This window comes from Trematomus bernacchii, unplaced genomic scaffold (assembly GCF_902827165.1).
Source record: "Trematomus bernacchii unplaced genomic scaffold, fTreBer1.1, whole genome shotgun sequence".
NCBI classification, from domain to species: domain Eukaryota; kingdom Metazoa; phylum Chordata; class Actinopteri; order Perciformes; family Nototheniidae; genus Trematomus; species Trematomus bernacchii.
The window spans coordinates 67,862-81,620 of record NW_022987394.1 but is presented as its reverse complement, the minus strand read 5'-3'; the positions used below and the strand labels follow the sequence as shown (position 1 = coordinate 81,620).

General features: G+C 40.8%; 1 protein-coding gene across 1 annotated transcript; it reads left to right on the top strand.

Moving 5' to 3' along the window:
• Positions 1-9,737: 9,737 nt before the first annotated feature.
• LOC117486562 (tripartite motif-containing protein 35-like) lies at positions 9,738-11,668 on the top strand. Its single transcript, XM_034135074.1, has 2 exons — positions 9,738-9,839; positions 9,935-11,668. Exon 2 carries the CDS (start codon positions 9,950-9,952, stop codon positions 11,432-11,434), a length of 1,485 nt encoding a protein of 494 aa, XP_033990965.1. The 5' UTR covers positions 9,738-9,839; positions 9,935-9,949; the 3' UTR covers positions 11,435-11,668.
• The last annotated feature ends 2,091 nt before the right edge of the window (positions 11,669-13,759 follow it).

The following is a 13,759-nucleotide window of genomic DNA, read 5'->3' as shown; positions in this document are numbered from 1 at the left end:
TAGCAAGAAAATATCTCAATGGAGAAAGACCATGACCGTGAAAACAGAAAAAAGAGAGTGTCGAAAAGCTGAATGCAGGTGGCGAAAAACAAATCTCCAGGTTCACTTTGAAATCTATAAAGAGAGACTTGGCCTTTATAATTTGGAATTGAAAATTGCCCGACAGTCTTTCTTCTCTGACATCATTGCCAAAAACAAAAACAACCATCGACAGACTAACAAACCCCCCCAGTGTCAGTAGCCTCTGAATTTCTATCCACCAGGGCCTGCAATGACTTTGCCTCCTTCTTCACTGACAAAATTCAGAAAATCAGACAAGCAGTCAGTGCCTCTGTATCCACTTAAAATCAATTCAAACACCATGACACAATTCCATCAGATTAATGATAAAAACCTAGAGGACATTATTCAACTTCTGAAATCCTCCTCCTGCTGCCTTGATATTATTCCAACAGGATTTTTCAAAAATGTTTTTCATTGCATGGCCTCAGATCTACTTCATATAGTAAACGAGTCTCTTCACTCTGGTGTTTTTCCACAGGCCCTGAAAACTGCAGTCATTAACCTGTTAAGCCCTGAGCCTGTTTTTCAGGTCTCAGGCTCGAAAATGACATTCCCAGAACAAATGACCATATCTTCCCTTCTAAAAGGGTTAAATTAATAATCTTTTTTCTCAAAGTAATGATAAACCTGTGAGTTGGATGTAGAAAAGTCAGAATCAATATAGATGTTTTTTATTTTAAAGAAAATTCAGATTGAACATAGTAAAAAAACTGTAAATTGTAGTGTCCGTCCAAAAATTATTTTTTACTTATAGTGAAAACTACCCTTGGATGATGGGTTAGTAGACTAAAAGCTTTAGGAATCCAAAGTACAACATATAATAAGTACCCTGTATCAAGATTGATGCAAAACAAGTGAAATCTGACCTTTATAGAGAGATTTAGCAAAAATAAACCACTTCTACCAACCATTTGGGTGGATTTTCCATATCTCTGGCCCCCCTTTGTCGATTTTGACGAATGAAATCTCTTTCTGACCGTTAGAGCCAATAGAATCGAAGGGGAATTTCCCCACACACACACATGGTAAAAAAAAAAGGTGCGGGCTTTGTGCATGCAGTTTTGCATCAGAGCGAACCTATCTCTAGCTCTGACATCTGGCAACGGAAAAGCAGGTTTATTGCTTATGGATTATCAGAAATAATTTCAAAGGGACACAGACACATTGGATTAACCTATGGATTAACTTCAGCAGCGTTTTTATCGTTTTAATGCCATTGAAGACCACTTTTGACCAGACTACGACACAGGTAAGCCATGTTAGCGTTTTTAGCTACCTAGCGCCACATGTTTTGATGTCTGTTTTTGTTTATAAAGTCGCGAGTTCGTATCATAGAGTGATAATGTATGTTCCCATCGATTCTGTGTCATCTCACGATCAGCTCGATGGGTTGGATGTGCAGAATGGATAAATAATAAGGTTTCATGAGTGAGTTTCGGTGCAGTAAATCTGTTAGCATTTTTCGCTCGTTGCTAATTCAGAGGCTCAGCGTTAGCATTGTGTTTTTTTTTGTTGAAAAATAAATAAAATTGATCAGTTAGATGAGTTTCTTCCCGTTACATGGATATAAAACATTTATAGTTTATTAAATGAACATGCCCTCAGACACTGTTTCCTGCAAGATGTTGCGGGAAGGCCCCGGTACCGGGGTCTCTCGGGCTTAACAGGTTAAACCGCTCTTAAAAAAGAATAATCTAGATGCTTCAGTAATGAACAATTACAGGCCCATATCAAACCTCCCATTTTTAGGTAAAATCATTGAAAAAGTTGTTTTTCAACAGTTGAGTAATTTCTTGCATTTAAATAACTGTTTGGATGTGTTCCAGTCAGGATTTCATCCAAACCACAGCACTGAGACTGCTCTTGTAAAGGTCCTCAATGACATCCACTTAAACACAGACAGTGGCAGAACTTCAGTGTTAGTATTATTAGATCTCAGTGCTGCGTTTGACACTGTTGACCACAACATATTACTAGACCGACTGGAAAACTGGGTGGGACTTTCATCAACAGTTCTAAATTGGTTTGAATCCTACTTAAAGGAAAGAAACAACTTTGTTTCTATTGGTAAATACTAGGGCTGTCAAGTTAACGCGTTAATAACGCGCTAACGCAAAAAATTAACGCCACTATTATTTTATGTGTATTTTTTGTCCTCGGCCGCCCCGTAGTTTCAGAGCGCATCGAGTTTAAAATACCATCTACAAGCTGATGCTGACAGCCCCGCTCCTGCCGCCCGCTTGTGGCAGACCACACTTCCACGCTCACCGGCAGGCCCGGACTGGCCATCGGGAGGACCGGGAGGGTGTGAGTATGTGTGGGGCGAGCGAGGCACACCTTACGTGTTGTTGTTGTTGTTGTTAGCATCTGGTGCTAGCTAGCTGCGCTAACGGATATAAGGAGCTGTTTCAATGAAAACAGAGGAGCGACATTTCGCCGACAACTGCGCCGAGCACTTGACTTTATGCAGGTAGCCAGACAGTGGGACATTGTACGAAAAGTCAGCACATTCAGCACGGATAGTGCGCGCAACATGATTGCAGCGTCCAGGCAGCTCGTTCGAGCATATATGCCTTGAGCTGCACATAGCTCCAACGATCCATCACAGTCTCTCCACATTCACACACACACACACACACACACACACACACACCACACACACACACACACACACACACACACACACACACCACACACACCACACACACCACACACACACACACACACACACACACACACACACACACACACACACACACACACACACACATTGAGGCGAATATTTGTAATGTTCAGAGGTTGTTGTGTTTAATATTCATGAGAATATTTGTCATTGTTCAAATGATAATAAACAAACATATAAAGCATATTTGTCCACTCATATGTTGATAAGAGTATTAAAAACTTGAAAAATATCCCTCTAAGGTACATTTAGAACAGATAAAAAATGTGCGATTAATTTGCGATTAATCGCGATTAACTATGGACAATCATGCGATTAATCGCGATTAAATATTTTTAATCGACTGACAGCCCTAGTAAATACAAATCTGAGTTGACAAATATGATATTGTGATATTTTTGGACATTGGTGATCTTTTTGGATGTTGGTGAACTTTTTGGACATTGGTGATCTTTTTGGATGTTGGCGATCTTTTTAGATGATGGTGATCTTTTTATACATTGGGGATCTCTTTGGATGTTGGTAATCTTTTTAGGATGTTAGTGAACGTTTTGGATGTTGGGGACTTTTTTTAGATGTTTAGGGATTTTTCTTGCCACGGAGTCCTGCTGGACACTTTCCAAAATAATTGCCTGGACACCACCCTCACTACCCCATCTTGCAGGCCTGCCATCTACGGGAAGAAGCAATGTGGTCAGTTGCGCTGCAAGAAAGGTGGCACTGAAGGTAGAGGGTCTCAACAGACCAGACACTGGCAGCAGAAGTGACTTCATTGGACTTTAGTGCGTTTTATATTTTATAGGGAATGTTTTATAATGTTTCAGCTGTTAATACTCATGCATAAACCTTTCAGCAGCATGTGGACTAACAGTCTTTAACCTGTTAAGCCCGAGAGACCCCGGTACCGGGGCACTGCCTCAACATCTTGCAGGAAACAGTGTCTGAGGGCATGTTCATTTAATAAAACTATGAATGTTTTATATCCATGTAACGGGAAGAAACTCATCTAACTGATCATTTTTTTTTTTTTTCAAAAGAAAACCCACAATGCTAACACTGAGCCTCTGAATTAGCAACGAGCGAAAAATGCTAACACCTTACTGCACCGAAAATCACTCACAAAACCTTATTATTTATCTTTTCACCACATCCAACACATCGATTCACATCGTGAGGTGACACAGAATCGATTGACACCGACATTACCACTGAATTATAAGACGTTATAAGCAAAAACGGACATCAAAACAGGTGACGCTAGGTAGCTAAAAATGCTAACATTTTTACCTTGGCTCTGTAGTCTCTTCAAAGTGGTCTTCAATGGCATTAAAACGATAAAAACACTGCTGAAGTTAATCCATAGGTTAATCTAATGTGTCTGTGTCCTTTTGAAATGATTTCTGATAATCAATAAGCATTAAAACTGCTTTTCCGTTTCCAGATGTCAAAGCTAGAGATAGGTCCACTCTGATGCAAAATTACATGCGCGAAGCCCCCACCTTTTCTCTTCACAACGTGTGTGTGTGGGGGACTCCCCCTTCGATTCTATTGGCTCTAACGGTCAGAAAGAGGTGTCAACCATCAAAATCGAGCAAGGGGGGCCAGAGATATGGAAAATCCACCCAAATGACCCCAGAAGTGGTTTCTTTTTGCTAAATCTCTCTAAAAATGTCAAATGTCACTTGTTTTGCATCAATCTTGATACAGGGTACTTATTATATGTTGTACTTTGGATTCCTAAAGCTTTTAGTCTACTAACCCATCATCCAAGGGTGGTTTTCACTATAAGTAAAAAATAATATTTGGACGGACACTATAATTTACAGTTTTTTACTATGTAAAATCTGAATTTTCTTTAAAATAAAAAACATCTATATTGATTCTGACTTTTCTACATCCAACTCACAGGTTTATCATTACTTTCAGAAAAAAGATTATTAATTTAACCCTTTTAGAAGGGAAGATATGGTCATTTGTTCTGGGAATGTCATTTTCGAGCCTGAGACCTGAAAAACAGGCTCAGGGCTTAACAGGTTAATGGACAGATGGTTTCAGTAGCTGAAAATAAGCCTTATGCAGTGTTATTAAAAGATCTTAAAACCTCATCTTGTAACTTACATAAAGGACGGTGAATTGTTCTTTTGTGTTTTTTGTTGAAGAATAAGGTGATCACTTAGTGTTAGTGGTGTCTTTTTAATCTGGCATGTTTCTATAAAGGGTTTGGTTCTTTCAGTGGAAGAGGGAAAAGAGCAATGTGGCCTTTTAACAGAATATGTACGAACATGACTGCACTTTAACCTAAGGGCATGCAAGAAATACCTGGCTGGATTAAAAGAAGGTAGGTTGTGATTACATTTCAAAGTACAAGTCGTAGGGCCAGGGGCACCGCTTGCCAACAGGCAAGGCAGGCAACTGCTTGGGGCCCCGGACCAGAAGGGGCCCCCAAAGAAGGTCGATGAAAGTGGTCCACAGCAACGACAACATGAAACCCCCTTTAATTTCTTGCCATGTATAAAACACTGCAATGACATGTCGGGAAACCCCCTTACTGGGGCCCCATGCTAGTAGCGCACCGTCAAAAGCTTCCTCATTCTCACTTTTATGACAGAATGAGGAAGCTGTGGGGTTCCTCGAGGCTCCATATTGGGGCCTCTTCTCTTTAACATCTACATGCTACCACTGGCTCAGATAATGAAAAACAACAAAATAAGTTGCCATAGCTATGCGGATGACACCCACATTTACATAACCATTACACCAGGAGACTATGCTCCAATTCAAACACTGAGTAAGTGCATTGAACAAATCAATGACTGGATGTGTCAGAACTTTCTCCAATTAAACAAAGATCAAACTGAGGTAATGGTTTTTGGAGCCAAGGCAGAACGTATAAAAGTTAGCGCTGAGCTTCAGTCTGCAATGTTCAAAACAACAGATAAAGCCAGAAATCTAGGTGTAGTCATGGACTCTGACCTGAGTTTCAACAGTCACATTAAAACAATTACTAAATCAGCCTACTATCGCCTAAAGAACATATCTAGGATTAAAAGACTAATGTCACAGCAGGATTTGGAAAAACTTGTCCATGCTTTTATCTTCAGTAGACTGGACTACTGAAATGGTGTTTTCACAGGTCTCACTAAAAAATCTATTAGAAAGCTGCAGCTGATTCAGAACGCTGCTGCTCAAGTCCTCACTAACACTAAGAAAGTGGATCACATCACTCCTGTTCTGAAGTCCTTACACTGTCTTCCTGTGTGTCAAAGAATAGATTTCAAAATATTGTTGCTGGTTTATAAAGCATTGAATGATTTAGGCCCAAAATACATGTCTGACCTACTGCTAAATTATGAACCATCCAGATATCTCAGGTCTTCAGGGACTGGTCAGCTTTCTGTCCCCAGAGTCACAACTAAACATGGAGAAGCAGCGTTCAGTTATTATGCTCCAAATATCTGGAACAAACTCCCAGAAACCTGCAGGTCCGCTGCAACTCTGACTACTTTTAAATCCAGGCTGAAGACTTATCTTTTTGCCGCTGCTTTTAAATGAAACTGAGCAGTTGTGTTTCGTTTTTGGTTAACCTGTTAAGCCCTGAGCCTGTTTTTCAGGTCTCAGGCTCGAAAATGACATTCCCAGAACAAATGACCATATCTTCCCTTCTAAAAGGGTTAAATAAATAATCTTTTTTCTCAAAGTAATGATAAACCTGTGAGTTGGATGTAGAAAAGTCAAAATCAATATAGATTTTTTTTATTTTAAAGAAAATTCAGATTTTACATAGACTAAAAGCTTTAGGAATCCAAAATACAACATATAATAAGTACCCTGTATCAAGATTGATGCAAAACAAGTAACATTTGACCTTTTTAGAGAGGTTTAGCCAAAAACACTCCACCTCTGAGGTGATTTGGGTGTAAATGTTTTTTTTTTTCATATCTCTGGAACCCATTGGTCGATTTTGATGGTTGACACCTCTTTCTGACCGTTAGAGCCAATAGAATTGAAGGGGGAGTCCCCCACACACACTCATTGTGAAACAAAAAGGTGGGGGCTTTGCGCATGTAATTTTGCATTAGAGTGAAGCTACATTCTAGCTCTGACATCTAGAAACGGAATAGCATGGATTATCCGTTTTATTGATCATGGATTATCAGAAATCATTTCAAAGGGACACAGACACATTGGATGAACCTATGGATTAACTTCAGCAGCGTTTTTTATCGTTTTAATGCCATTGAAGACCACTTTGGAGAGACTACAGAGCCAAGGTAACCTTGTGAGCATTTTTAGCTACCTAGCGTCACCTGTTTTGATGTCTGTTTTTGTTTATAACGTCGCAAATCCGTATAATTCAGTGATAATGAGGGTACCCATCGATTCTGTGTCACCTCACGATGTCATGGATGTAGAGAAATGATAAATAATAAGGTTTTGTGAGTGATTTTCGGTGCAGTAATCTGTTAGCATTTTTCACTCGTTGCTAATTCAGAGGCTCAGTGTTAGTATTGTGGGTTTTCTTTTGAAAAAAAAAAAAAAGATCAGTTAGATGAGTTTCTTCCCGTTACATGGATATAAAACATTCATAGTTTATTAAATGAACATGCCCTCAGACACTGTTTCCTGCAAGATGTTGCGGCAGTGCCCCGGTACCGGGGTCTCTCGGGCTTAACAGGTTAATGAACATTTGGGGCTAGTAACCCCAGGGAATCAGTGACTGGGGACTTTGTCCTGGCTGATTTTCTCTGTGTATGCTGCTCGGGACATATGTGCCATACAAGCGTACACAGCTCATGTTCGGAGAAACCTTAAAGAAAGGCATCAGTAAAGTGGAACTTCTGTGTGAACTATTCATATCTTAAACTGCACTGTATTTTTTCTTTTAATGTTTATTTTATTATCTTTGCTTTTTAATGACTGTTTTTAAATGCCTTTTTCTGAATGTCTTTCATTTTTGTAAAGCACCTTGAATTGCCTTGTGTTGAAAGGTGCTATATAAATAAACTTGCCTTGCCTTGCCTTGCCTTACATACAGAATTGCCCAAATCAGAATCTTATGATACACTGATTTATAGTTAGTGATGCATTAATGTATGCAACGATTTAAAGTTGCCTCAAGCTTATTTTTATGACTTTTTGTTTGTCTTTATTGGCATAATTATAGTTATATCACATTTCTTTGTTATATTTTGTATCACTAATCTGATTCTGCAAATTAACTAAAGCTGCCAAATCCATTTGACAGCCACAGGGTAAATGTTGACTTATTTACATGAAGGGTTGTGTTGATAAAGTTATGTAACCATCTCGGAGTTCAAGATGAGTAATCAAATGTATTTTCATGCTTTATAGGAGGAGATAAGTGGGACTGATTATTACACGGAAATACTGAAAAAACTATTTTAACACATATTTAGCATGTCTCCGAGTCAAATGAACAATTAACAGAGGTTTAAATACTAAAAAGATATATTATTTTCATTACACGGTGTGATTAAGGGCTTGTTTCTTTGTACTAAATTTGTGTGCAATGAAGTGTTAGTGCAGTTTGCTGCAATTAGACGTTGTGTGTTTATTATGCATATTGGAAAGTAAATATATAAATATAGCATTGTATTATTATTACACTAGTAGAACACACCTCTTTTTGTTTGAATGTTGGTGATCTTTTTAGATGTTGGTGATCTTTTTAGATGTTGGTGTTCTTTTTGGATGTTGGTGATCTTTTTGGATGTTGGTGATCTTTTTGGATGTTGGTGATCTTTTTGGACGTTGGTGATCTTTTTAGATGTTGGTGATCTTTTTAGATGTTGGTGATCTTTTTAGATGTTGGTGATCTTTTTGGATGTTGGTGATCTTTTTGGACGTTGGTGATCTTTTTGGACATTGGTGATCTTTTTAGACGTTGGTGTTCTTTTTAGATGTTGGTGATCCTTTTAGATGTTGGTGATCTTTTTGGACGTTGGTGATCTTTTTGGACGTTGGTGATCTTTTTGGATGTTGGTGATCTTTTTGGACGTTGGTGATCTTTTTGGACGTTGGTGATCTTTTTAGATGTTGGTGTTCTTTTTAGATGTTGGTGATCTTTTTAGATCTTGGTGATCTTTTTGGACGTTGGTGATCTTTTTAGATGTTGGTGATCTTTTTGGACGTTGGTGATCTTTTTGGACGTTGGTGATCTTTTTATACATTGGGGATCTATTTGGATTTTGGTAATCCTTTTCGGATGTTAGTGAACTTTTTGGATGTTGGGGATTTTTTTGTATGGTGGTGATATTTCTTGCCACGGAGTCCTGCCGGACACTTTCCAAAATAATTGCCTGGACACCACCCTCACCTCACCGTCTTGCAGGCCTGCCACCTACGGGAAGAACCAATGTGTTCAGTTGCGCTGCCAGAAAGGTGGCACTGAAGGTAGAGGGTCTCAATTGACCAGACCCTGGCAGCAGAAGTGACTTCATTGGACTTTAGTGCGTTTTATATTTTATAGGAAATATTTTATAATGTTTCAGCTGTTAATACTCATGCATAAACCTTTCAGCAGCATGTGGACTAACAGTCTTTAATGAACAGATGGTTTCAGTAGCTGAAAATAAGCCTTATGCAGTCTTATTAAAATATTTTAAAACCTCATCTTGTAACTTGCATAAAGGACGGTGAATTGTTCTTTCGTGTTTTTTGTTGAAGAATAAGGTGATCACTTAGTGGTGTCTTGTTAATCTGGCATGTTTCTATAAAGGGTTTGGTTTTGTCAGTGGAAGAGGGAAAAGAGCAATGTGGCCTTTTAACAGAATATGTACGAACATGACTGCACTTTAACCTAAGGGCATGCAACAAATACCTGGCTGGATTCCAACAAAGTAGGTTGTGATTACATTTCAAAGTACAAGTCGTAGGGCGTTAGCTTTTATGAGAGAATGAGGAAGCTGGTCTGTGACAGTTGAACAAAAATGCTCCACTCACTGCATGACTCACCTGAGACAAACAAGGATTAACAGCAGTGTCATTCGGAGACAAAGACAGAGAGATTTACCTTTGTTGCAAACTTCAGTTCATGAGGGGAAAACTGGACTACTAAGACTTCACACTGAATGTAAGTGTATTACTACTAAAGAGAAAACAATACTTGGGAGAAAACTGCCAGATTTACAGTGTTTGAACTGTGCTTTGTGCCTGCCTCATTTTCAGCATTTTGCAAAAACAATGGCGTCCATATCAGAGGAGGATCTCTCCTGTCCGGTCTGTCATGACGTCTTTAAAGATCCAGTTGTCCTGACATGTAGCCACAGCTTCTGTAAAGCCTGTTTGAAGAACTGGTGGGATGTGAATCAAGCACAAAAGTGTCCAGTTTGCATGAGGAGGTCATCAAGGAGTGATCCTCCTCGTAACCTGGTGTTAAAGAACCTGTGTGAGACGTTCTTAGTGAAGAGAGATCAGAAAGTTTTAGCCGGGTCTCACTGCAGTCTGCACTTTGAGAAACTCAGACTCTTCTGTCTGGACCATCAGCAGCCAGTGTGTCTCGTCTGCAGAGATTCAAGAACACACACCAACCACAGATTCAGACCCATTGAGGAAATTGCAAAGGATCTCAAAGAGGAGGTTAAAAAATCTCTGCATCCCTTTCAGGAGAAACTGAAGCTCTTTGAAGAAGTTAAAGTGGAGTTTGATCAAACAGCAGGACACCTGAAGGTCCAGGCCCGATGCACAGAGACGCAGATTAAGGAGCAGTTTAAGAAGCTTCACCAGTTTCTAGAAGAGGAAGAGGAGGCCAGGATGGCTGCACTGAGGGAGGAAGAGGAGGAGAAGAGGAGGATGGTGGAGGAGAAGATGGAGGCTGTGAGCAGAGAGATAGCAGCTCTTTCACTCACAGTCAGAGCCACAGAGGAGGAGCTGAGAGCTGAAGACGTCTCCTTCCTGCTCAACTACAAGGCTGCAGTGGAGAGGCTGCAGCGCCCCCTGCTGGAGGATCCACAGCTGCCCTCAGGAGCTCTGATAGACCAGGCCAAACACCTGGGCAACCTCAGCTTCAACATCTGGAGCAAGATGAAGGACATGGTGTCCTACTCTCCTCTCATCCTGGACCCAAACACTGCTCATCCGGACCTCATCCTGTCTGAAGATCTTACCAGTTTGAGACGAGGAGTGGAACAGGAACTTCCTGATAACCCAGAGAGGTTTGATAATTACGGCTTTGTCCTGAGCTCTGAGGGCTTTAACTCAGGGACTCACAGCTGGGATGTCCAGGTTGGAGACAGCAACGACTGGATACTGGGTGTGTTAGCAGAGTCTGTCCAGAGGAAGGGAGAAATCGAGTCTGGATTATGGAGAATAGGTTTAAATGGAGGTAATTATTTAACAGGGTCACCATCAGATCCATACATTGTTCTCCGCCAGCAGAAGAAGCTCGAGAGTGTGAGATTGAATCTGGACTGGAGCAGAGGAAAGTTGTCGTTCTCTGATCCTGACACTAACACACACATACACACCTTCACACACACTTTCACTGAGAGGATGTTTCCATTCATTAGCAATGGAGATAAATTCCCAATTAAGATTTTACCAGAGGTGGATAAGGTTGACGACAATGAGGTGGATGGCGAAGAGGAAGGCAATTATAGCGAGGATGTGGACAACGAGGGTGATGAGGACATTTGCTACCATTTTGACAAGAGATTTAATTACAAGTAAATGTCCTGCTTTCAAATTCTAAGCTAAGTGAAAAAGTACCAGCATCAAAATTACTTAAAAGTCACCTATTGTGCAAAAATCCACTTTTACAGGTCTTTTAAACATTACTATGTGTCCCCTCTGTGTTAAGAGACAGTGAAAGTCTCAGGAACAAAGAACCCCGCTCTTTTTGTCCTGATCCATCTTTATAAAAACCTGTCCCCTTGCAGTTTGCCTACAGAGCAAACAGGTCCACAGACGACACCATAGCCCTCACCCTCCACACTGCCCTCTCACACCTGGACCAGAGGAACACATATGTGAGAATGCTGTTCATAGATTACAGTTCAGCATTCAATACCATTGTGCCCTCCAAGCTGGTCATCAAGCTCAGAGAGCTCGGGCTCAACAACGCCCTCTGTGACTGGATCCTGAACTTCCTGACGGGCAGACCCCAGGCAGTGCGGGTGGGAAACATCACATCCTCTACCCTGATCCTCAACACCGGAGCCCCTCAAAGCTACGTGCTCAGCCCTCTCCTCTACTCCTTGTTCACACACGACTGCGTGGCCACACACAGCTCCAACAGCATCGTGAAGTTTGCTGACGACACGACCGTCATCGGTCAGATCGAGACGAGGTAGAAATCTGACATCTTGGTGCCAGGATAACAACCTCCATCTCAACGTCAGCAAAACCAAGGAGCTGATTGTGGATTACAGGAAGCAGCAGAGAGAGGGTCACGCCCCCATCGCCATCAATGGGACTACGGTGGAGAGAGTCAGCAGCTTCAGGTTCCTCGGTGTCCACATCACTGAGGACCTGACATGGTCTCTTCACACCACCACCATCACCAAGAAAGCTCGACAGCGGCTCTTCTTCCTCCGCAGGCTGAGGAGGTACAACATGGACTCCAGGATACTCTGCAACTTCTACAGGTGCACCATAGAGAGTATCCTGACTGGCTGCATCACAGCCTGGTACGGCAGCTGCACCGCCCTCAATCATAAGGCTTTACAGAGGGTGGTGAAAACTGCAGAGAACATCACCAGGACGGAGCTGCCATCCATGGAGGACCTTTACTCCCAGCGGCTCAGGAAGAAATCCCTCAGGATTATAAAAGACCCCCATCACCCCAGCCACAAACTGTTCTGTCTGCTGCCGTCTGGCCGGCGATACCGCAGCATCAGGACTAAAACCATCAGACTCAGGGACAATTTCATCCCACAGGCCATAAGACTATTAACCTGTTAAGCCCTGAGCCTATTTTTCAGGTCTCAGGCTCGAAAATGACATTCCCAGAACAAATGACCATATCTTCCCTTCTAAAAGGGTTAAATTAATAATCTTTTTTCTCAAAGTAATGATAAACCTGTGAGTTGGATGTAGAAAAGTCAGAATCAATATAGATGTTTTTTATTTTAAAGAAAATTCAGATTTTACAGAGTAAAAAACTGTAAATGATAGTGTCCGTCCAAATCTTCTTTTTTACTTATAGTGAAAACTACCCTTGGATGATGGTAAGGTAGACTAAAAGCTTTAGGAATCCAAAGTACAACATATAATAAGTACCCTGTATCAAGATTGATGCAAAACAAGTGACATTTGACCTTTTTAGAGAGGTTTAGCAAAATAAACTCCACCTCTGAGGTGATTTGGGTGGAAATGGGGGTTTTACCGTTTCTCTGGAACCCATTGGTCGATTTTGACGAATGAAATCTCTTTCTGACCGTTAGAGCCAATAGAATTGAAGGGGAATCTCCCCTCTCACACACATGGTACAAAAAAAAGGTGGGGGCTTCGCGCATGCAGTTTTGCATCAGAGCGAACCTATACTCTAGCTCTGACATCTGGAAACGGAAAAGCAGGTTTATTGCTCATGGATTATCAGAAATCATTTCAAAGGGACACAGACACATTGGATTAATCTATGGATTAACTTCAGCAGCGATTTTATTGTTTTAATGCCATTGAAGACCACTTTTGACCAGACTACGCCATGTTAGCGTTTTTAGCTACCTAGCGCCACACGTTTTGATGTCTGTTTTTGTTTATAAAGTCACAAGTTCGTATCATTGAGTGATAATGTATGTACCCATCGATTCTGTGTCACCTCACGGTGTGAAACGATGTGTTGGATGTGGTGAAAAGATAAATAATAAGGTTTTGTGAGTGATTTTCGGTGCAGTAATCTGTTAGCATTTTTCGCTCGTTGCTAATTCAGAGGCTCAGCGTTAGCATTGTGGGGTTTTTTTTTGAAAAAAAAAAAAAAAAGGATCAGTTAGATGAGTTTCTTCCTGTTACATGGATATAAAACATTCATAGTTTATTAAATGAACATGCCCT

What these genes read in the sequence shown, in the direction of transcription:
- LOC117486562 (XM_034135074.1), top strand. Translation starts at nt 9,950, where the DNA reads ATGGCGTCCATATCAGAGGAGGATCTCTCCTGTCCGGTCTGTCATGAC.